Source organism: Chrysochloris asiatica, unplaced genomic scaffold (assembly GCF_000296735.1).
Source record: "Chrysochloris asiatica unplaced genomic scaffold, ChrAsi1.0 scaffold00038, whole genome shotgun sequence".
In the NCBI taxonomy this organism is placed as follows: domain Eukaryota; kingdom Metazoa; phylum Chordata; class Mammalia; order Afrosoricida; family Chrysochloridae; genus Chrysochloris; species Chrysochloris asiatica.
The window spans coordinates 1,319,826-1,342,783 of record NW_006408556.1 but is presented as its reverse complement, the minus strand read 5'-3'; the positions used below and the strand labels follow the sequence as shown (position 1 = coordinate 1,342,783).

Below are 22,958 nucleotides of genomic sequence, written 5' to 3'. Positions count from 1 at the left end.
AACGCAGGGAATTCTCACCGGCTCCGGGGTCCTCTCTTTTCCCGGTTTTCTCGGACGTGGCACTCTCGCCTTCAGGTCCCGCGAGAACAGGAAATTCCGTTCTACCTACGTCCCAACACCTTTACCAAGATGGTAGCACACAGGTAGCGGCGAATCCACCCTTCCTTAGTGAGCATGCGCGAATTGGAGGTTATTTGAGGAGAGAGGCTGGGTGAGGCTGGCTAACAGGACTAAGGAGACCGCCTCCTCCGTTTCCAACTAGATTCGGGGGCGGGTACTAGCGCTGAGACTTCCCGTCTATACCAAGATGGCTGCCACATCAGCGCTGTCATTTTGGTACAGAGCAGAGCGAAGTGCTTAGTTCGACTCGGTCCAGGCCCAGAGTCTTTCTCAGGGGCTTCCTCGTGCTCAGCTAGTCCCCTGATCAATCCTTGGGAACTCCTGGCACCTTTCCGGTATTCCTGCACTTAACTAGAAATCATGTCCTGGGCTGCTCGCCCGCCCTTCCTCCCCCAGCGGCATGCCGCAGGGCAGTGTGGGCCGGTGGGGGTGCGAAAAGAGATGCATTGTGGGGTCGCGTCCCGGTGGCGGCGGCGACGGCCCTGGCTGGATCCCGCAGCGGCGGCGGCGGCGGCGGCGGCAGCCGGAGAACAACAAACCCCGGAGCCGGAGCCGGGGGAGGCTGGACGGGACGGAATGGGCGACAGCGGGCGGGGTGAGTGTCCTAGCAGGCCGGCAGGCGAGCGAGTGACCGCGATGTCTGTAAACCCCCCCTCCCCCAGCGCTATTTCCCTGGCGCTCCCGCCCCCTTGTTTGTAAACACGCATCCCCTCCCTCCCGAGGGCCTTAGCGCCCTCCCCCCGGGGCGGGGCGGGGAGGGGGAGCTTCCTCCCTCCTAGTTTAGGCCGTTTGAGGCCCTGTGCTTTAGAAGTCTGGGCGTGGGAAGGACGCGATTCCCTTCGAGCTTGAGGGCTTTGGACGTTTGAAGGTGGATCCCATGGCCTTGGGAGGGGTCTCTAACGCCAATATCCGTCACTTGCACTATCGTCCTTCCTAGCTACAAAGTGGAAACGGTGGGACTGGTTGTTTGATCCCACGTGCTGCCCCACCCACAAGAGTCTGGTCTGGTTTAGAGTGACCCGGTAGTCATCTGAATACTTTGCTTGGGATTGTGCCTCACCTGAACTCTGCTTCTCACCTGTGTCAAACACCCCTCCATCCCCATCATAATTAACAGTGTAAATACTGTTTGACAACATAATGTCTCTGGACTTGCTGATGAGTGGGATGGAGTAGACCCGGGTACATCAGTGAATTAGAGAATTAAAGCCTTCAGTTGAATGAACGAAACTCATATTCTCTTTTTGTCTCTCCTGTCTTTGTGTGTCTCTGTGCCTGTTTGTAACCCTTCCTCAGACTCCCGAAGCCCAGACAGCTCCTCCCCAAATCCCCTTACCCAGGGGGCACCTCCCCCTTCTCCTGGGCCACCTCTTCCCTCTTCAGCAGCCCCATCCCTTGGAGGCCCTGGGGCTCCACCCCCACTGCCACCACCTTCATTGGGCTCCCCTTTCCCCGTCATCAGCTCTTCCATGGGGTCCCCAGGTCTGCCCCCTCCAGCTCCCCCAGGATTCTCCGGGCCTGTCAGCAGCCCCCAGGTGAGAGGTCGAGACCTGCTTACTGCCTCTCCACTTTCATTTCTTTGTTTTCCTTGTGTGAACTTCCCTGTGGCCCACTGACCTAGTCCTCTAATCCTGATAGGCCTGTGAGACCCCCTTGTCCTTCCCGAGGTGACTGATCTTTCAGTGCATGCTTTCTCTGAGCCGTGTGAAAGGACCCCGATGTTCTTGACATCTTTTTCATCTGTCAGTGATTTTCTGCCCTTTTGGTTCCATCTGCCCTAAGATACTTGTCCCTCAGGCCCACTGTGTTGCACAATTTCAGGGAGCGCTGTTTACATCTTCTCTTTGGGATTGGAGTCCCCAGAGTGACCCTCAGGTAGCCTACAGTGTAAAGAGTGTCCTCTGGAATGTGCAACGCAGGCCCTGTTCAGATGGGAGGGAATGGTTCCCATCATCACTTATGAGAGTCTCCCTGTGACCCCCCCCCCCTATTTCCCTCATCCCAGATTAACTCAACAGTGTCGCTCCCTGGGGGTGGGTCTGGCCCCCCTGAAGATGTGAAACCCCCAGTCTTAGGGGTCCGGGGCCTGCACTGTCCACCCCCTCCAGGTGGCCCTGGGGCTGGCAAACGTCTGTGTGCGATCTGCGGAGACAGAAGCTCAGGTATGGGGCTCAGAGGACCAGCAGAGGAAGTAAAAGAGTCTGGGCCACTTATCATCAGCTGTGGGATTTCCAGGGGCTATGGGATCAGGTCAGAGTAAATGAGCTGGGGAAAGCTAAGGAACCTGAAGCTAACATGTAGAATGGGGCTGGCATAGTTTCTGAACAGTCAGGGAGAACAGAGATGGATCATCCCTTACTTCCTGATTCCTTGTCTTTGTTTGGCAAACACAGAGAAGATTTAAACTAAACTTTGGCTGGGGAGGTTGGCAAGAGATTTGATGGTGAGAAGTTCTCTCTGCAGCCTTCTTATCGCTATCTTCCTCTCCCCTGCAGGCAAACACTATGGGGTGTACAGTTGTGAGGGCTGCAAGGGTTTCTTTAAGCGTACCATCCGTAAGGACCTGACCTACTCATGCCGGGACAACAAGGACTGCACAGTGGACAAGCGCCAGCGGAACCGCTGTCAGTACTGCCGCTATCAGAAGTGCCTGGCCACAGGCATGAAAAGGGAGGGTAAGGGCTGACCTCATGTAGACATCCCAGTTCCCAGGCCCTTCCTTTTCCACCCCCACACTGTGGGAGAGGAGGGAGGAGGAAGAAGGAAGATTGGAGAAAATTGGGGATTTCTCAGTAAGGCTGGACTGTTTCTCCTCTAGAGGGCGATATTTGCTGTCTCCTTCCCCTCCTTAACTCATCTTCCTGGTACCCTCTATAGTTTCCTTCTTAGTGATTCTGCCTGTCTGGCCAATTCCTGTGACTTCTCCCCAATTCCTGTTAGGGTGGGATAACTTCCTTTCCTATGATGGGCCTCTCTAGCTCCCTTTATCTAACCTGAATAGTCCCTTTTCTCTTTGATCCAATGCTCCCTATCTGGTCTCTGCCTCTCTGTTAGCTACAGTTTTTCCTCCAACCTCTGGTCCTCTACCTTCTTAAGCTATAGACATTACTGAAGATCCACAGGACTTGCTTTTCTTCCATCTTAGTCTTAAGTCTGATTTATGGAATTCTAAGAGAAACACTTTAAGAGTATCTTAGTCAAATATAATTTTAGAGAAGGTGAACATGAGGTCTAGCAGGTAAATGACTTTTCCAAGGTCGTGCAATGAAAGAGTGGCAGGACTGGAATCAGAACCCATATCTCTGAAGGCCAGGCCAGCAGTCCTTTCACGGCCTCTGTGATGAGTATGAAGAGCACAAAGTTCGTAGTCAGGCACCCTTGTGTGAACTTGGGCAAGTTACTGAACACATCCAAAGCCCCCAATTCTTCATTTTTTAAAAAAATGGGAACAGTAGTTAGCATGGTTGGTGTGATGGTTGTGTAAATGTTAAAACAAAAAGTGCTTGGCATATTTCTTAGCATATAATAAACCCCTCGTTTAAATGCTTCCTTCACTTTTCTTACTCATTTCTTTATTCTCCCGTTTTCTTTCTTGACTCATGTTTCCAGACTGTCCCCAGGCCACTGTTTCTAGTGACTTCCTCAATTCCTATAAAAATTTCCTAAGGGCTGTAAGACTCTGATAAGGCCCTAAAGGACATTTTTGAACCCCTCATAACTGGCTGCTGATTGTCCACTTTCTCTCCCCGCCCCCTGCAGCGGTCCAGGAGGAACGTCAGCGGGGAAAGGACAAGGACGGGGATGGGGAGGGGGCTGGGGGCGCCCCTGAGGAGATGCCTGTGGACAGGATCCTGGAGGCAGAGCTTGCTGTGGAGCAGAAGAGTGACCAGGGCATCGAGGGTCCTGGGGGAACCGGGGGTAGCGGCAACAGCGTGAGTTGATGGGGTCACGTCCTTCTCCTTGATGGGAGAAGGGGTTGGGGGAGGGAGTTGTGGTCTGTTCTATCTTCCAACTCCTCTCCCTAGCCTCCCTTCCCCTTATAACTCTCCTAACACTACTCAGGACTGGAAATGTGGCCAAAAAATAATCTCTCACACATCTGAAGTGGATGTGAGAGTTTATGTCCCCACCCCCACCCCCACAATAACCCACCTGCAGAACCACAGGCAAATTCCAAATAAATAATTGGTGACATGTATCTAGTTTACAGGGATTGATTCAGATGGGACTTGAAGGAAGATTACAGGATAAAGAGGGTGTCATTACAAGGGGGGCTCTCAATGTACCTTCAAGCCTTCTATAACTCTTAGCCTTCTTTCTCCGGCAGCCCAATGACCCTGTGACTAACATCTGTCAGGCAGCTGACAAACAGCTCTTCACGCTTGTTGAGTGGGCAAAGAGGATCCCACACTTTTCCTCATTGCCTCTGGATGACCAGGTCATTTTGCTTCGGGCAGGTCAGTGACCTTGGACCCCTTTGACTTCTTGACATTGGCCCCTCCATGACCTCTTGGCCGTCAGTAACCCCAGTGGCCTGACCTTGCACACTTGGAGCCCAGTTTCATTCACCTTGCCCTCTTCTTTTCTTCTTCTACCTGGATCTGCTTTGAATGCCATGGACTGATCTCTGACTTCTGTCCCTCCTTGTTGCCCCTCACCCAGGCTGGAATGAGCTCCTTATTGCCTCCTTCTCCCACCGATCCATCGATGTCCGAGATGGCATCCTTCTTGCCACAGGTCTTCATGTGCACCGCAACTCAGCACATTCCGCAGGCGTGGGAGCCATCTTTGACCGGTCAGTGGCCCTTGGCTGGGCTGGACTGGCCTATAGGTAGAAGGGTTGTGGGGCTATAGGCTGGTCCGTGTCCAAGGCTGGCTGAGCTGTGACCTTTGAGTGACCTGCAGGTCCCTCTCCAGGGTGCTGACAGAGCTAGTGTCCAAAATGCGTGACATGAGGATGGACAAGACAGAGCTTGGCTGCCTGAGGGCAATCATTCTCTTCAATCCAGGTAAGAGGAGGATTGCCCCTGTCTTTCAAGACCAAAGCAACCTTGGAGCCTCCTCTTCCCTGGAGACTCCTAAATTACCCAGATTATTGGCCTCTTCCCCCAATCCCCAGTAAGACCCTCAACCCGAAATCTGTCAACTGACCATGAAAAGCCCATGTCCACTGATACATTCCCCTTTCCAACCTCCTCCCTTCCCCCCCCAGTCTGTTGAGCATCTGAGAGACTTGAAGCCCTGCTTCCTTTGGCAAGCATCTGATGAAGGACAAGTAGGTGGGGCCCAAAAGATGAGGTCTATTGGCCACATATGCGTGTCTGACTTGATTCAATTGGTCTTCCTTCTACTTTTTGTCTTCCCTGCCATCCCAGATGCCAAGGGCCTCTCCAACCCCAGTGAGGTGGAGGTCCTGCGGGAGAAAGTCTATGCGTCACTGGAGACCTACTGCAAACAGAAGTACCCTGAGCAGCAGGGACGGTGAGATGGGGCTGTGGGGTGAGGAATTTTAGGGACAAGCCTCCCACAGGGTTGGAGGTACCATTCACAGTGCAGGGAGTTCCAGCTTTCACCCTTTCTCCGACTTCCACCTCAGGTTTGCCAAACTGCTGCTACGTCTTCCTGCCCTCCGATCCATTGGCCTCAAGTGTCTAGAGCATCTATTTTTCTTCAAGCTCATTGGTGACACCCCTATTGACACCTTCCTCATGGAGATGCTTGAAGCTCCCCACCAGCTGGCCTGAGCCTGAACCCGGACCTGGTGCTCGACACACTTGAGGAGTGTCCATCCATACAAGAGACTTCAAGCCTTGGGGCCGGGAGGGGAAGGGCCATGTTCCCAGACCCTTGGTGGGGTGAAGAGTGCAGGGCCAGAGCTGAAACCTTGAAGGGTGTATGTAATCCTCCCACCTCCAAGGAGTTTTCTTAGTATTCCAAGTCAGAGGGGCCTCCAGATCCCTGCAAAGGCTGGGTGTCTCCCTGCAGGGTCCTGGAGTCTCGGGATTTGTTATGATCTCTCATGATTTGGAGTGACTTCCCAGCCCCTGCTTGGAAGGGTTTTCTTCCCCCAGCACAAAGCACTGGCCCTGCTCCCAGGACCTTGCTCCCTTTCACATCTTGCCTCACTTATTTCCTCATCTGAAGAGTGGAAATTGGGAGCTTTCCCAGAGATGGGTATTGGGGGGCAGGCCCCCCAAATTGATGGACATGATAGTAGGGTTCTGACAGGCCTTCCTCCTCCCAAGCCTGGCAGCTGGGAGCATTCTGGATGAAGGGAGGGCCCTGTCACTGTCTCTTGTCTAGAGTCCCGTTTCAAATCACCTCCTGCAGTCAGACTGAAATAAAAAGGTGGTGGTGGTGAAGGGGGCTGGGGAGATGTAGGAACTGACCTGCTATTTTTAATTTCCTCTGAGGATAGAGACTTGCAGTTAGACTAAAAGAAGTACTGTATTTCCCCAGGTTGACTAAGAAATGCTGGTGGTGGAGGTGGGTGTTTGGGAAAGGCAGGGAGGGCTCTGAGATGGTCTGTCCCTGGGGATCTCCAACCACTGGCCTGCTACACCACACCTCCTATCTCTCTGTGGTGGCCCTAGATGGGGCAGGAGAGCTGGGTACTGTTTGGTGAGTGTAGTACTCAGGCCGGAAGCTTTACAGCTACCCCCAGTCCTGGGCACACTGTGTAGGATGGGGACATATGACCCTGGCTTGAAAACTAGGGGAGGTGGTCAGCCTGCAGAGATGGGGTGCTGGGGCTGCATGATTTTTGCCCTGCAGCTCTTCTCTTTGGGTTTCCTTTCCCCCTTCATTCACTCACACATATAAAATTGCTTTCAAATTAAAATCGCTGCTTTTCTGAACTGGGGTGACTGTGTTTTCGCAGGGGGCGGTGCCCCATCGGGCTCGGTAGGGGGTATCCGGTAGGGAGCTCCTGATGCGTTCCCCTGACGTTCCCTCAAGATTCCCTGGGTCCCGAGAGGCGGGTTCAGGGTGGGGGAGACAAGGCCTGCTTTGTGGGGGGGTGGGGGAGGGAGAAGGGTGTGCCGGCCTTGGGGGTGGGGCCAGCCTGAGGGAAGAGGGGTGGCGGCTGGCTCTCAAAGGCGCCTTGTTCACTTCTGTCCTCTCAGCGCCAGCAGGCGGCGGCGCCTCGGCTCGCTCAAGTCATCTCTCCGGTTGCGCCGCGGGCTCCGGCCAGACCCGGCGCAGTGCCCGTTCCTGGGGGCGCACTGGGTCCCGAGGGTGGAGGCCTTCTGGGGGTACTGCCCACCTGGAGGCGGTCTTCAAGTCCCTGAATGACCCTGTTTTCCCGGACCCTCCCAACTAGAATTGACTGCTACCCCTTCATCTCTACAGTATCAGTATCTCTTTCCACCTGCGGCACCCGGACTTCCTTACCCCATTTTCATCACCTTGTGCTTCATTAGCCCGTCAGTCCGTCCCAGTGTCGTTTGTGTGCCGCCCCCCCATGCCCCGTGCCGTCGCCTTGTGGGTCTCCAGTCGCTATCTATAGCCTAGTCTATAAATACCCCAGCCCCAACTCTGTAATTACCCCGGGCGAGGCGAGGGGAAGTAATTATGGAGACTTGATTACAGGGGGGGCGGGGGCGGCGACCCCCAGGCCCGCCTCTCCCCTCCCACTATGTTCTAAATCCCGCCCAGGCCACTGCTGAAAAGGGGCGCTGGTCTCCTACGGCAAGGAGAGGGGGCGGGATGTGTGTGTGTGTGTGTGTGTGTGTGTGTGTGTGTGTGTGACTGGACGTCAGGGTCCTAGAAAAGGAAGGCGCTGGGAGGAGACATCGGGACCCCGATTAGAGAATTTGAGAGTACAGTCTACTGAGATCCTACAAGAGCAGAGCTACAGTCCCAGGGTCAGCGAGGAGGGAGGGTTCGCACCCCGCCCCCTCCTGTCTCAGGTGGAGCCCAAGGGTGGGGTTTCCCTTCGGTGGCAGTGGGCGGGCGGCTGAAGGAGGGGGCCGGGCCGGGGGCGGGGGCGAGGTGGGGGCTCTGAGTCGCTGGGGTGGCCGGGGACACACAGGAGCCGAGGCCACCGAGAAAGGAGCTGTGCCGGAGCCCCGACGGCGCCTCGCTGCATGGAGTTGGGCCTCTGAGAGTTGTCGCTGCCCGATACCTCTGACCTCCCGAGACCCCGGCGTCCGAGGCGCCCAGTCGGCGCTGTCCTGTCAGGCTTGGGGCCTCCAGCCATGGAGCGGTGCAGCCGCTGCCATCGCCTCCTCCTGCTCGTACCGCTGGTGCTGGTGCTGAGCACGGCCCCGACCTGTGCAGGTAAGAGCTCACCTCACGCTGAGTCGTTGGAGCCAAGCTCCAGCAACCTGGGTAGGAGACAGCTGATGCTCAGGATTGCAGAAGGGCGTCAAAGGTCCAGGCAGGATACCCGGTTCCTTGGGCCGGTTGTTGTTGGGAAGTGCCGTCGAGTCGTTTCTGACTCAAAGTGACCCTGTATAGGGTTTCCGAGGAGCCGCTGGTGGGTTTGAACTGCTGACCTTCTGGTTCACAGTCCAGTGTTGATCCTCCTTGGAGCCCGTAGGAACCTCTCAGCCTCCCTGAGGTGACATGGGAAGGGCACATAAGGATCCACCTTAGAGAATTTTGGAATAGGGCTGGATGCCTGGTCTTTAGGGAGAGCCGAAAATGGCCAGGGCCAGTCTGATTCAGCCTGAGGTAGTGGTTGGAGTGTTAGATACCGATGGGGATGTGTGAGGTGTGTGTGCCTATTTCTGGGCTCAGAATCAATATTCTTGGGTCAGAGCAGAGCCTAGGAAGTTGGGAAAGTAGGGATGCCTCTACTAACTGTCCCATTGACTTTTCGGACCTCATCTCCTTCCCCCTTCCTGTGCCCGAAATGCTGCCACGCGGCTGGCTCTGGGGAGCACCAGGGCTGGCTGCCAACAGGACGGCCGCTGGACAGGCCAGGATCAGGTGTCTGAGGCTGGAGCCAACTCTTTGCATTCCTGCCCTGTCCCTCCCCCTCTGGCCAGCCGGGCTCCCCTGGGACCCTGATGTCCACAATTCCAATCTTTTCCTCCTTTTTCCCAGGACCCAGAAGTCCTGGCTCATAGGAGAAAAGATTTGGTGTCAGACAGGAGGGGGCTGTAAGCACCTGGATCCTAGGCAGACCAGAGCAAGCCCCCCCACTACTGGAAACACTGGAGACTGATTTGCATATAACTTGACTATTCATTTTGGAGAGAAAATGGTCCAAAAAGCAGCATAAAGGAGTTAGATTTGATTACAGAAAGGAACTTCCAAGATGAGAGGCGTATGAGACTCAGGGCCAGGAAATGGAACTGTATGATGGCTGCAGACTTTAGGAATCTTTCTTAGAGCAAAAGGAGACCCACTGACATGGAGGCAAGGGATGACTGAAATGATTTTGTCTCTTATTTTGGGACTGGGTGAGTGAAGATGGGATTCCACAGTGAAATGGGTCACTGTAGAACTGGAAAGATTGACTAATGAGGCATATATGGGGTCAGAGGTAAAGTGGTAGGGGTGATGGGGTTCCCAGAAGGGAGTTTGTGCAGCAGATTCAGGGGGCCTGAGGTGGGAAGACGGTGGGCGGACCTGAGGGTAGGTTGTCTATAGGACCAAACTGTACTTTACTGAGGTTTGGTGGAGGGTGGGGGCCTTCTGAGGTCTCCTTGGCCTGGGGTCTCTGTGAGTCTCTGTGTCTCTGTCTCATTCACTCCCCATCTCTCAAAGCAGCCCTTGTGTGTTGGTGTTTGCGGAGCTGCCACACGCAGGGGCCGGGCTTGGGCGGGAGCTGGGGGGGCGGGGGAGCAAGGCCGTGGTTTCCCGGCTCCTGGACTCAAAGGGCCTTTTCTCTGCCTACCCGCCCCACCTCACCCACCCCACCCAGCTCAGCTCTCCTGATTGCTCTGGCCCCTGCTCTACCCCACACTTTTATGAAAATTTTGCTGGAACGCTCTTTGACATTTTCCAATCTAGAGTTGATGGTGTGAACAGTATGTGTGTCTGGGGGCAAATAAGGAAGAGGTGCCTTTTGCTTTCCAGGGAGTTTGAGCCCCAGAAAACTGAGTTCTAGGTGGACAGGGCTGGTGGCTGGGTCTTCAATCATTGGATCCTGGGTTGTGGGGCAGGGTCGAGGTTCCAGGTGTGGGGAGATTGCCTGGGTTTCGGGCAAGGACTCTAATGGGATCCACAGATGTGTGGCTCAGGGCCCTGGGCCTGCTCCAGCCCTGCGTGGCAGCTTCAGGCTCCCTCACCGTTGCCCATCTCCCAAACCAGGGGACACAGGCTCCTGGGGCAGCTCTTTCTTGTATCTGCTTCTCCAGCATGATCAACTCAACATTGTCTCTACCTCCCAAACGTGGGGTTTATAGTAGCTTGAAGTCTCCTCCCCATAGAGCTTCCTCTCTGCTCCCTCCTTGGTGCCTCCACCCTCTGTACCTCCTGTGCCCAGGATGATCGATTGCCCAGATGTTGTTTGTGCTGGAGGCGGGACTGAGGCCAGAGACCCAGAGACTAAGAGATATGGAAAGGGAATGAGAGAGAGGGAGAAAGACAGGGAAAGAAAAAAGATGAACAAAATGTGAGGGAAATGGAAGAAGCAGAAGAGGCAAGGAGGCAGAAAAATTAACAGATAAAAAGAGAGGAAGAGATTAAGAGAGAGAGAGAGAGAGAGAGAAGGGGAAAAGAATGGAGAGTTGAGAGATATTTTTCCCCCTAAATTTTATTTAGTGTAGTGGTTACGAATCGGGCTGCAAACCTTAAGGTCAGCGGTTCGAAACTACCAGCCGCTCTGCGGGAGAAAGATGAGGCTTTCTACTCCCGTAAAGATTTACACCATCGGAAACCCTGTACAGGGTCGCTATGGGTACTCAACGGCACTTAACAACAACAAATTTTATTTACTTTTTGTTGTTGAGAATATACACAGAGCACATCCACCAATTCAGCAGTTTCTATATGTACTATTTAGTGACAGTGATTGCATTCTTGTTGCCTAACCATTTTCACCCTCCTATTGTGAGCTGTTCCTCATTGACATCAACTCAATGTCCCCTAAGGAAGGTTTCTATCTAATCTTTTGAGTTGTTGTCAATTTGATCCCACAGAGATAGTTCTTAAAAGAGCACATTGCTCAAGGATGACTTTTTTTTTTTTTAAACTACTGTTTAGTTTTTGTTTTTTTACTGTTTAGTTTTAAGATGACTTCAGAGGATAATTTTGGTTTAAGGCTTAAGGATTATCCAGAAAGTCTAGAGATCATGATAATTTGAAATTCTGTTCTTTGTTTCCCCCTCTTCTAATCAGGATCCGTCTATGAAATCTTTGATCAAAATGTTCAGTAAAGGTAGCCAGGAACCATCCAGTTATTGTGGGCTCATGGCAAAGGAGACCCTTGTTCATGGAGACAATTAGCCAAAAGCTCTGTATTCTACTCCTATTGCTGATTTTCCTTTTTCTTCGGTTGCTCAAATGAATAGAGGTCAGTTGTGCCTTGGATGGCCTCTTGCAAGTTTTTAAGACCCCAGGCAATATGCAACAAACTAGGAGGTAGAATAAATGCACAAAGTACATTATTAGGCCAATTAACTGAGATGCCCCATGAAACCATGACCCTAACCTCTAAATCGAGGAACCAAATTCCATGAAGCATTTGGTATACATGAGCAGCAGCAGCAGAGACTCTGTTTTTCATTTTATTTTTTACTTTTTTTGGTAAATGTATCCATCACATACCTTCTGCTAATTCAACTTTTTATAGGTGTTCAACTTATTGACTGCAATTACAATAATTACTTATGAAACTCTACCTTTAATCGATGTGACTTTTCCATCCCCTTAACCTTTCTTTCCCCGCTCCCACCCACCACTGGTAACCTCTGATAACCTTTGATCTGTATACATTTGCCTTTTCTTGTTTTGTTTTTTTTTTATACAAGTGAGCTATTAAGAGAGACAGATTTATAGGCTGTAAGAATAAGCTAGGGAGAGACTCAAAGAGGGACACTGGGAGAGAGAGATGGAGGAGTGGGCCTGGAGTTGACTATCTGCCAATGCTGCTCCTCTGTCATCCAGGTAACTCTGTGTTTCCCATTCATTCAAGCCCCCACATGCCTGTTTTCTAATGTGTCTCTGCCCCTGCACCCCATGGATTCTCCCAGGTGTACCCCTTGTGGATGTGCTCCGGGCCCTGAGGTTCCCCTCTCTCCCTGATGGGGTACAGAGGGTGAGAGGCATCTGTCCAGCTGATGTGGCCTACCGGATTTCCCGACCCGCTCAGCTCAGCGCACCCACCCGCCAGCTCTTCCCAGGTATGGGTGAAATGGTGGGGAAGAGAGAGCTGGGAGTGGTCATAGTGGGATCTGATACCACACACCAGAAGGGGAGGGCACCTGTGACTCTCCTGGCCTCTCATTCTACCTGTGTATGTCTCTCTTGGGTCCCAGGAGGTGTTCCCAAAGATTTCTCTCTGCTGACTGTTGTCCGGACCCGGCCTGGCCTCCAAGCCCCACTCCTGACACTCTACAGTGCCCAGGGCATCCGACAGCTGGGCCTAGAGCTTGGCCGACCTGTCCTCTTCCTGTATGAGGACCAGACAGGACGGCCTCAACCTGCAGCTCAGCCAGTTTTCCGAGGCATCAATCTAGCAGATGGCAAGTAAGTTTGCTCCTCTGGTCTACCTGGAGCTCTCCTCTGCCTAATTGAGAAACCATGCTGGTGCTTTTGACTTCTACTCACCTACCCGCTGCCCATTTCTAGTCCAGAGTTTAGGTTTTAGAGTTTGAAACCTTGCTTTGCATGTAATACTGTAGTTTGAAACTTAGTCAAATTACTTAGCTTTTTAGAACCTCAGTTCTTATGTCTGTAAAATAGGGATAATAGAACTGTGAAACTTAAATGACAAAATAATCTCATGGTGCATGGTGCATTGGAAGCATTAAATAAATAGATAGTAGCGAATGTGGTTATTTGCAGGAGGAAGCTGTGGCAGTTTGCTTCCGTAAAGATTTACAGCCTTAGAAACCCGATGGGTACTTCTACTGTGCCTCACAGGGTCACTGTGAGTCAGAGTGGACTCTATGCTAGTGGATTTGTTTTTTTTCTGTTTTGATTACTAGAGGGCAGTGGTGATTCAGTGGTAGAGTTCTTGCCTTCCATGTGGGAGACCTGGGTTTGTACATTTCACTTAATGTACAGCCACCACCCATCTGTCAGTGGAGGTTTGCATGTCGCTATGATGCTAAGGTTTCACTAGCACTACCAGACCAAGATGGAGTAGGAAGAAAAGCCTGGAAATCTACTTCGGACAATTAGGTACCAAAAAAACCTCTGGATCTCAACAGTCTGATCTATATAACCCATCCTGGGGATGACACAGGACTGGGTGGTGTTTTGTTCTGTTGTATGTGGATTTGCCATGAATCGGGACGAGTGACAACAGCTAACAACAACAACAATTATGATCACTACTACTGCTACTATTGGTTTTCACTTGTCCACCAATTGCTCCCCTGGCCCTACTGATTTTCAGTCAGTTGACCCTTTTCCCCTACAACCAGGTGGCACCATGTGGCTGTGGCTGTGAAGGGCCAGTCTGTCACCCTCATTGTTGACTGCAAAAAGCGAGTCACTCGGCCCCTACCTCGAAGTGCTCGTCCTGTGTTGGATACCCGTGGAGTGATAATCTTTGGTGCCCGTATCCTGGATGAGGAGGTTTTTGAGGTAACCAGAGCAATCAGAAAAAAAAGTGATTTCTGGTTCCACATATTATGTCTACCCCCCTTCTGGACCCAGCACCCCATCTTCCCATTCTGTATCACTTTATTTTTCCTCTTGTGAGCTTCTATTTCCATTTTTTGTCTCAGGACAAATTTTTCTCTTAAGAAAAACTAGGTGCCCAGTACATGGCAATGCTTTCCATAGTTAGCTATTTTGTCACTCATTCTTTAACATTCAACCATCCATCCATCCATTACTCACGTATTCATTCACCACTCAGCCACCTGCTCATACATTCAGCCTTGTATCCACCCACCTACCCAGTCGTCCTTCTGCTCAGCCACTCCTTTCTTCAACCCATCTATCCATTTATCCTTCCATCTATTCCTCTTCTTCAACCCATCCATCCATCCATTTACTCATTCATTCACCCACCTAGTCTTCCACCCACTTAACCCCTCCCTCCTTTAGTCCACTCATTCACCTCTGTACACACTCACTCACCCATTTGTCCACCCACATTTTCACTCGCATCATCCACCAACTCATCAATCTGCCCATCTCCCTGTACCTCATGCACTCATACACACATTCATTCAGTTACCATCCGTCAACACTCCTATTCAGTTATGCATGCCAGCTTCCCACCATTCACCCACTCAGTCACCCACTTATCCCTCCCTTCAGCACACCTGTCTGTCCATCCTTTGGCCTACTCATCTACCTACCCACCCACACCCACATGCATGCATTCCCCAGCCACCCACCCAGTTGGTCATAGTTTGTGAATATCTGCTGGCCAAAGGGAAGATAGAAGAATCCTATAAGGTTACTGTCATCCCAAGGAGCTCCTAGTTTGTCTCTGGCGATGAGACAATAACTACAGTACAAGGCAGAGTGTACTATGTGCTCGACGGCATTTAACAACAACAACAATGGCATACTATATGTAAGCACAAGCAAATGCTGTTGGAATTCAGAAACAAGTCCCACCTTCCCCCTTTTGAGAGATTCTGAGAAGTCTCATCATCATAGCCATTGACAGGTCAAGGCAACTAAGGCTGGGCCACTCGGTAGACAAAGTGTGGTGAACTTGGAGTTGCAAGGTTGGATTTAGCTCTGCTTCTGGCACTGTTACTGACCTGGGGTCAGCCATTGCATCTTTGAACTTCCCCGAATGGACTGAATCTGAAAAATGAGCATAAAGGCCCCTGTTCTGGCTTTTCCAGTTGTTGTGAAGCGTCAGTAGGATTATGAAGGAGAAGGTCCTTTGAAAACTGAAAAGAACTGTGCACATGGACTAGCTTTCCCCATTATATAGTTTCATCTAGAACTCCTACACTCTGAGCCTTTACCTCTCTCTGAAGTCCTCTCTGCCTCTCTCCATGGGTGTTCTTTCCCTCATGTAGGGTGATGTACAGGAACTTGTTATTGTCCCGGGGGTCCAAGCTGCCTATGAATCCTGTGAACAGAAGGAGCTGGAGTGTGAAGGGGATGGGAGGGAGAGACCTCAAAACCAACAGCCTCGCAGAGCCCAAAGATCTCCAAAGAAGCAACCATCAAGACTTCATAGACCACAGAATCAGGAACCCCAGCCACAGGTGAGAAAGATGAGAAAACCATCAACCACAGCACACCTCAGGAAGGGAAAAACACGCAGGTATCTTCCCTGGGGGAATTGCCCCCAAAGTTCCAGAGCTTTCCATCCATCTGGGGTTCCCATTCTCCTCTGCTAATTACCTTTTCATAACCATTCTCCTTTCTCCCATCCATCCTGCTCCCCAGTTTTCATTCATCAGCCTTTTTATTTTCAGTTAAAAATAAAAAGAGTCATTATGAAGAATTCATGACAGGGAGCCGTGTCCCCTACTTGTGTCTCCTTCTTTGCCAGTTTTATTAGAACTGTGTCTATGGGTTTCCCATCCCTTCCTTGAATTAAGAGATTGGGAGGGAGCCAGAGAAGGCAAGGCTTGGGGAGATAGGATAGGAGAGCAGTACAGGGGAGAGACAGAAACAGGCTAAAGGAAGTTGCGATGATAATGATGAATAGAAGAAATAAGGAAGCAGTAGCAGATACAGGGAATCCCAAAAGGGTGGTAGGTTTGCAGAAGTGTGGAATGGTGAATCCAGTCTCTAGCCTACTGCACATAGAGGTGCAAGGTTAGGGGCTGTGGTGGGGAAAAGGGAAGGGAGACTCTGGCTTGGGTGGCATCCAGATGGGTCAATCTCTTAATCATGTCTGCTTCTATCCCACATATGGGACCTGTTCCCCCTTTCCCACTTCTTCCCTCTCTCTCTCCTCTTCTCTCACCCCACTCCCTGTTTTCTAACTCCATGCCTCCTCTGTTTCTTAATTCTCACACCATCTCTTCTCCTGATCCCAACCTTTCCCTTCTCATCCTCCAATTACCCTATCTCCTTCTACCCGTTCCCCCTCCCTGCTCCCTAATCCCAGCCCACTGAGTCGCTGTACTATGACTACGAACCCCCCTATTACGATGAGATGACTACGGGGACGACCCCTGATTATCAGGTAAACTTGAGGGACCCCTTCATTTCTCACTTTCCTTCTATGCCCTTTACAAACATCTGCCTACACCTTCCTAACCTCCCAGTTCAGAGAGACAGAGAGACACCATTAGATTTAGGTAATAGGGGCTTATTTACTTAATGCCCCTTCCCTTGTCTCCTTACTGCAGCGGTCTCGGAGCCCCCACCACAGGGCTTCCCCTTCCCCCAGGGGGCGCCGGACCCCTCCCAGAAAGCCTACCCCACCTGCTAAGAGGTCAACAGCCCGGCAGGCAACCCCCTCACCAACCCGGAGGTCCTCCCGAGTTGGGAGTTCCGGTCCAGCACGGGGTCAGCCTCCCTTCTCCCGGCGCCCAGCTCGACAGGCAGCTCCCCTTGCTGCCCAGGGCCCTTCCAGGACCAGAGGCAGTGGTTACCGGCAGGTAGAGCCGGGGCATCCAGATCTCTGCCCCCAGACCCTACAGCCTTGGAGATTCATTCTCCCTAAACTGTTCCCTCTCCAAAGGGGCTGCAAGATCTGAGATTTCCCCCACCCCCCTAGCATGGGACAGACTCTGCCTTCAGGGGGAACCAATGCTGCTTTGCCTTCCCTCAGGCTAACTCCTCTCTCCTTTCTTCCTACCCCAATACTACTCTGCTCCTCCCCTTCTCTTGGGGTTAGGCTCCCATCCCAGGTGAAGAGGAAGGATTGCTGGAGTCAAGCCCCTTCCCACCCCCTGAGGAGGTAACTCCATCCCCTGTCCTCAACCCAGCTGGGGGCAATGGGGATCTGTGACCTACGCCCCTTGCTCCATGTCATCTTGATGAATCAGCAGGTCCTCTGGCTGGAGGGCTCTTTGTCTTATCAATTTGTGGTCTTCTGTCTTCTGGTCACTCCAGACCTATGGTTCTGCTTGTAAAAAAGTGTAGCCACTTTCCCCCCTCAGTGTTTATGTCTCCTTGTATCAGTCTTTAATTCCACTGTAACCTCATCTCCTTATCAGTGTCAAATGGTCCAACTGTATATGTTTTAGTTCCATTCTCAAGAACCAAATTTTGTTAAACATTGTCACTTTTTGTCTGGTCCCAGTGTCTCTGTCCATCACTGCTTATTTTCTGGACTTCTTTGTCCATCATGTGTCTATAGACTGTCTATTCTGTATCCAGCCCTCCAGCCACCCTTCTTGTAATCTACCATCTCTTCCTACCGGACCCATTTTGTGGACATCTCTCCCCATTTTGGACATTTGATGGCCATCCCCTTCTTACATGACCCCTTCCCTTGCTTTTGGGACTTCAGTCTCAATTACCTTCCTTTGGATTAGAAGGTGTCACCTCCTGGGCTCCATGGAATATGTTCTTTCAGTCCTAACTCCCCCATGTACTTCCTCTTCCTCCCCACCCCTGGGAAGGAGCAGACAGATCTCCAGGTACCCCCCACAACTGACAGGTTCCAAGCAGAGGAATATGGGGAGGGTGGCACAGAAGCCCCAGAAGGGGCCTACGATTACACCTATGGCTATGGGGACGATTATCGTGAGGAGACCGAGCTTGGCCCTGCCCTCTCTGCGGAGACAGCCCACTCAGGAGCCGTAAGTGAAGGAAGCTCCTTTTCCATTTTTTATCTCTGGTGGGACCCACAGACTTGCTTCCTGTTGTTCTGATGGTTGTCTTTGTCTGTAAGCTAAATTCTATTGGTGACTTGCTGTTTTCTGTTCATATAAAATGTACATGTGCTTGAAAAGATTACTTTTGGGCTGTCTTTAATCACATGTCTTATCCTGTGACTCCTGTGGATACTTTGGGATTTAAAATTTTTACTTTACATTCCATGGTCACTTCCTGTCTTTCTTGGCCACTTTCTTCCTGTCTCAATCAAGCTGGATTTTATATAACTTTTGGTCAATAAGTACCCATTCCCAGTCTGTCGCCACCATTTTTTCTTGGTTAAAACAATTTCTTACCCATGTTGCTGCCAAACAATCTGACTTTGTATGACACTCTTTAGAGGTCACTTCCTATCTGTCCCTTCCTGTCTTCTTCCAGCCATGGCATCCATCCTTGTGATTGTCAGATTGGACTGAAAGGGATTATTATTTGTGTTTTATCTTTATTTTTTCATGCTGTCTTGTGACCATTTCATTTGAGAAAAAGGCTCTTCCTGTGTGTCTCAGCTCATCCAAATCATAAAGTTTCTATTGTGGGCCTAGATATTTCTCACAGCAAATTCCTGTATGTCCGAGGCTTGATGTTTATGTTTTCTGGAAGAAATTTCCTTTCCACAAGTCACTTTCTGTTTTGCGAATTTCTTTTCTCTCCTGGTCATTGTAGCCATGTTGTTGTTGAAGATCCACTTCCTGGATCCTCTGTTCTTGGCTGCTTCCTGTCTGTCCCACCACTTCTTGTTTGTGCAGTTCACTGTCTTACCATCTTGGCCATGCTTAATTTTTCTTGGCCAATCTTGCTTCCAAATATTTTCTCCTTTGTTCTGCCTCCATTATTTATTTTCCATGTCTTCAACCACTTCCTGTCAGTTGGGGTATTTCATGTTTTTTTTTTTCCCCCACTTTAATCTTTTGCCTGCTTTGCAGCATGGCTGCCTCCCCTCCTCTGCTGCCTCACCCCATACCAGCCTTCTCTAATATTGCTACCCTTGACCTTCTGCTGCCTTATACTGCTTTCTGGATATTTGGGGTTGATCTGGGATTTAAGAGCATTTGGAAATTGATCATTGCTGTTTGGTCAGGGTGGAGACGAAGGGGAACATTTTGAAGAACTTTGGGATAGGGGTGGGAATGAATGACCTTCATTCTCTCTGTCCTTACCTTGATTCTGGCCCTAGGGTTGGACATTGGAGTGAGAAGTGTGGAAGGGAAGGACAGAGGAAACATGTTGGACCCTGACTGGGGAGGAATTGGAGGGACTGGAATGAGTCTTTTCTGGGAGTGGGTAGCTGAGTGCAGGAGTTTTTTCAAACCCAGTGATGGGTCCTGGATTTGGGATATCAGTGGAGACTACATTCCAAATATTCTTAGAGTATGGGTAGTTTATCTCTGAGGCATTTTAAATGTGTGAACCCTAAGAAATTCTAAAACAATTCTGTGCTTAAGAGCATACAATTTTTCTTCTTTTGGAGAAAGTCTCCATAGCTTTCATTCACCAGATTCGCATATGTGTCCATGCCCTCCTCGCCCCTCAAATAAAGATCTAGCCACAACCTCAGAGAGATTCTTATTTGGTAGGTTGGAAGTGGATGATTTTTTAAGGTTCTTCTGTTGTACATGAGGTCACTATGAGTTGGAACCGACTCGATGGCACCTAAAAACAAGGATTACAGGGGAGCTGTGGGTTAATGCACCAGACTGCAAAGCTGTTTGAACTGCAAGGTTGGCAGTTCAAGTTTACCAGCTGCTCCTCGAAAACCATATACAGGGTCGCTATGGGTTGGATCTCACTTGATGGCACTTAACAACAACAACAACAATGATGTTTGAGCGACCGGACTGGGTTTTCTAGAAGAGGGTTTGGGAATAATTGGAATTTGGAATCCCAGGAAAGGTCTGGAGACCTTCATGAAGTAGGCTTTCTGAGAGATGAGGAGTTGAGTTTACTGAGATAGGACTAGAAAGATGAGCTTTCTTGGAATTGGAGGTGGTGCTAAGGTCTCCTGACAGGCCTGGGAGGTCTGTGAAGAGGGAGTTTTGTGGAGGGCTTGGGGATTTGGGTAGGATCAGGAAGGTATGGAGAAGACCTGATGGGAAGTTGGGATGGGGACAATCTTGATGTTCTGGCTGCTCACAGGCCCCACTGGGGGTTACATGTGTGTCTCCCTCAGGCTGCCCATGGACCCCGTGGGCTGAAGGGAGAGAAAGGGGAGCCTGCAGTGCTGGAACCTGTAAGTCATACTGGTCACTAAGCTACTAATCTAAAGAAGAGAGGGAGGTGGAGCTAGGGGAAGGGAGTAGCGAGCACTAGGCCTATAGCCTCTGACTTTTAATCTCTGACTCCACAGGGTATGTTAGTCGAGGGTCCACCTGGCCCAGAAGGCCCTGCGGTAAGTCCAGCTCTGACTTCTCAGCCTTCATTCTTTCTTAAAGACCTTCTCTATGCCTCCTCAGAATTCTGGTGTGTCCTTTCAGTTGAAGCTCCCCAGATTCCCAGATGTCCTCTGGAAAGACCACCTCTCAGCCACATACCCCTCTTCTGCTTGAACTCTCTGGTAACCCACATCTGACTCCTTCCTCTTTTATTCCTTAGGGATTGACTGGTCCCCCTGGTATCCAGGGGAACCCAGGCCCAGTTGGAGACCCTGGTGAGAGGGTAAGACAACGTCCTTATTGGAGGGGTTGCAGAGGAACAACTAGCATCAAACTTAGTAATTCCTTGTTAGTTGGCTGTTTAATGAATGAGGGGCTGTTGTGCTCTTCAGTACCTAGAAAAGAGGATAAACTTTGGTTGGAGAGGGGTGTAGTCTGGTGCCTCACCCTCATTGTTCTCCAAAGTGGTCAGTGTTCAGGAAAGATCTAGGAAAATGTTTAGCTCTTCTTTTTAGAAATGTTTCAAAGTGATGCCAAGATCCTAATATCTCCCTCTGGCTCTCACCATATCCTTCTCATCCTCTTTCCTCCAGGGTCCTCCTGGCCGAGCAGGACTCCCTGGATCAGATGGGGCCCCTGGTCCTCCTGGTACATCTCTCATGCTCCCAGTGAGTTATCTCTTGGGGTTTAGGAAAGAATGATGGGGAAGTTGGGGGAGTTGTGTTACAAGAAACAGAGTCAGGAAAGTTATGAAAGAGTCTCTAGGGACACTCTACCCAAAGGGACTGGTCTTTGGGGTGGGAATTGGGGACTCATGATATCATTTAGAACCAAACATGACTCTTCTAGAACCAAAGTTGGATTATCTAGAACCAGACAAAAAACTCTATATTTTAAGGGTGTCTAGAACCAAAGGAGGCTCTTTCAGGAGGAAAGAGACTAGAGAGTGAGGAAAAAGGAGTTGAGTTACTGAACACTTCTAAGTCATTACGTAGAGCCCAGTGGGAATGCTGGAAGAGGACAAGGGTATTTCAGAATTGGGGTGATAAGTTAGGAATGCTGAATGAAACCTCTTGTTGAGAGGCACATGTAGACTTTTTGGAAGGGAACCTGAACCTTTTTTCCTTTCTCCTGCTTCCCTCCCTATCCCAAGTTCCGGTTTGGCAGTAGTGGGGGTGAAAAAGGCCCCATGGTGGCAGCCCAGGAGGCTCAGGCTCAGGCTATCCTGCAGCAGGCACGGGTGAGTAGGATGGAGGGATTATGATGGTTGTGGGGTTTGGTGGGGATGGAAGATTCTAGGAGGGAGTTGGAAAAATAGATTGGAATGAATGTAGGGCGGGGGTGGGTCTAGATTGGTTTAGTATTGAGAGGGAAAGTTGAAAAAAATGTAAGGCATTTGAAGAGAGGTAGGAAGCAGATGGGTGAATTTGGAGAGTGTATTGGGTTGGGAGTTCCCCCGGGGGCCTCTTCCTCACTCTGCTGTCTCCTGCTCCCCTAGTTGGCGCTCCGTGGCCCCCCTGGCCCCATGGGATATACAGGCCGCCCTGGACCCTTGGTGAGTGAGTGGGTTTTGAGGTAGGGGATCTTGTGTGTATGGTATGGACATTTCTGGAAAGGGGTCAGGTTGAAAGTTGTTTTGCTACCTTGGGGAGGGACTCTGAGGTCACTGTTGGGTGTGTTCTTCATGACCTCCCTCTCTTCTCTTTCACAGGGACAACCCGGAAGTCCTGGCCTGAAAGGAGAATCTGGAGACTTAGGACCTCAGGTGATCCCCTACCTCAACTTCTGATCTCCAACCCTGTGTATCTCTCTGTCTCTATGTCCATAACCTTGTCCCTGTCTCTCCCACAACCAGGGCCCCAGAGGACCTCAGGGCCTCACAGGCCCTCCTGGCAAGGCTGGGCGAAGAGTGAGTGATCCCCATGGATGGGAATGGGAATGGGAATGGGAATGAGTGGGAGATGGATGCAGAGCATGGAAGACTTTGTCCTTGGTTTGCTCTGACATTTCTCCTGTACCTTCAGGGCCGGGCAGGTGCAGATGGAGCCCGAGGAATGCCTGGAGAAACCGGAGTGAAGGTAATCAGGCTTGGGCCCTTGTCTGACATACCTAGCTCCCAACCCCACCTGGACGAATTCATTTTTTTTGGACCTAGTTCCCCAGGTTCCCCTATAATGTAGCCCCTTCCCACTGAAGGCACCATATGGGAAGGGGCTGAGCCCTCACTCTGGCTGCCTCTCTTCCCTGCAGGGTGACCGAGGCTTTGATGGACTCCCAGGGTTGCCTGGGGAGAAGGGACATAGGGTGAGTATACTGGGTGGTAGGATATTATGGGCAAGGTGAGGGAGTCTCTGTAGAAGTAGGGGAGGTAGTAATCTCAAAGCAAGGGAAGGAGCCTGAGGGTCCCAGCTGAAATTTGATGAATGTAAAAGGCCAATTGAACAGGGTCCGTGTCTGCCTGTACTGGGGGCTCCGAGACCCCTCTTACCAGTCCTCCCATTTTCCAGGGTGAGACTGGTGCCCAGGGCCTTGCTGGGCCCCCTGGTGAGGATGGAGAGCGGGTAAGTGTTGGGCAAGGGAGGGGGCTGT

The 22,958-nt window shown here is 50.9% G+C and overlaps 2 protein-coding genes across 5 annotated transcripts in view; both read left to right on the top strand.

The window, feature by feature from the left end:
* The first annotated feature begins 309 nt into the window (after nt 1-309).
* RXRB (retinoid X receptor, beta) lies at nt 310-5,991 on the top strand. 2 transcript variants are annotated; one of them, XM_006860345.1, is made up of 10 exons: nt 310-715; nt 1,417-1,655; nt 2,126-2,282; nt 2,616-2,795; nt 3,880-4,052; nt 4,448-4,577; nt 4,783-4,915; nt 5,038-5,129; nt 5,496-5,601; nt 5,717-5,991. In XM_006860345.1, the coding sequence occupies exons 1-10, from the start codon at nt 481-483 to the stop codon at nt 5,862-5,864; spliced, it is 1,593 nt and encodes a 530-aa protein (XP_006860407.1). In that variant the 5' UTR covers nt 310-480; the 3' UTR covers nt 5,865-5,991. The 2 variants fall into 2 exon arrangements, with proteins under 2 accessions (XP_006860407.1, XP_006860408.1); XM_006860346.1 differs by having other exon boundaries at nt 397-715; nt 5,026-5,129; nt 5,717-5,864.
* A 2,327-nt stretch (nt 5,992-8,318) lies between these two features.
* COL11A2 (collagen, type XI, alpha 2) overlaps nt 8,319-22,958 on the top strand; it is a 29,577-nt gene continuing 14,937 nt past the window's right edge. Inside the window, exons 1-19 of one of the 3 annotated variants that reach the window (XM_006860342.1) lie at nt 8,319-8,400; nt 12,267-12,416; nt 12,552-12,762; nt 13,665-13,827; nt 15,234-15,425; nt 16,280-16,357; nt 17,015-17,077; nt 17,745-17,924; nt 20,168-20,227; nt 20,345-20,386; nt 20,590-20,652; nt 20,963-21,037; nt 21,523-21,609; nt 21,868-21,924; nt 22,081-22,134; nt 22,225-22,278; nt 22,394-22,447; nt 22,620-22,673; nt 22,877-22,930. In XM_006860342.1, coding sequence (XP_006860404.1) covers nt 8,319-8,400; nt 12,267-12,416; nt 12,552-12,762; nt 13,665-13,827; nt 15,234-15,425; nt 16,280-16,357; nt 17,015-17,077; nt 17,745-17,924; nt 20,168-20,227; nt 20,345-20,386; nt 20,590-20,652; nt 20,963-21,037; nt 21,523-21,609; nt 21,868-21,924; nt 22,081-22,134; nt 22,225-22,278; nt 22,394-22,447; nt 22,620-22,673; nt 22,877-22,930 — 1,773 coding nt within the window. The remainder of the gene's footprint in view (nt 8,401-12,266; nt 12,417-12,551; nt 12,763-13,664; nt 13,828-15,233; nt 15,426-16,279; nt 16,358-17,014; nt 17,078-17,744; nt 17,925-20,167; nt 20,228-20,344; nt 20,387-20,589; nt 20,653-20,962; nt 21,038-21,522; nt 21,610-21,867; nt 21,925-22,080; nt 22,135-22,224; nt 22,279-22,393; nt 22,448-22,619; nt 22,674-22,876; nt 22,931-22,958) is intronic. The other 2 variants (XM_006860343.1, XM_006860344.1) reach the window with 2 other exon arrangements.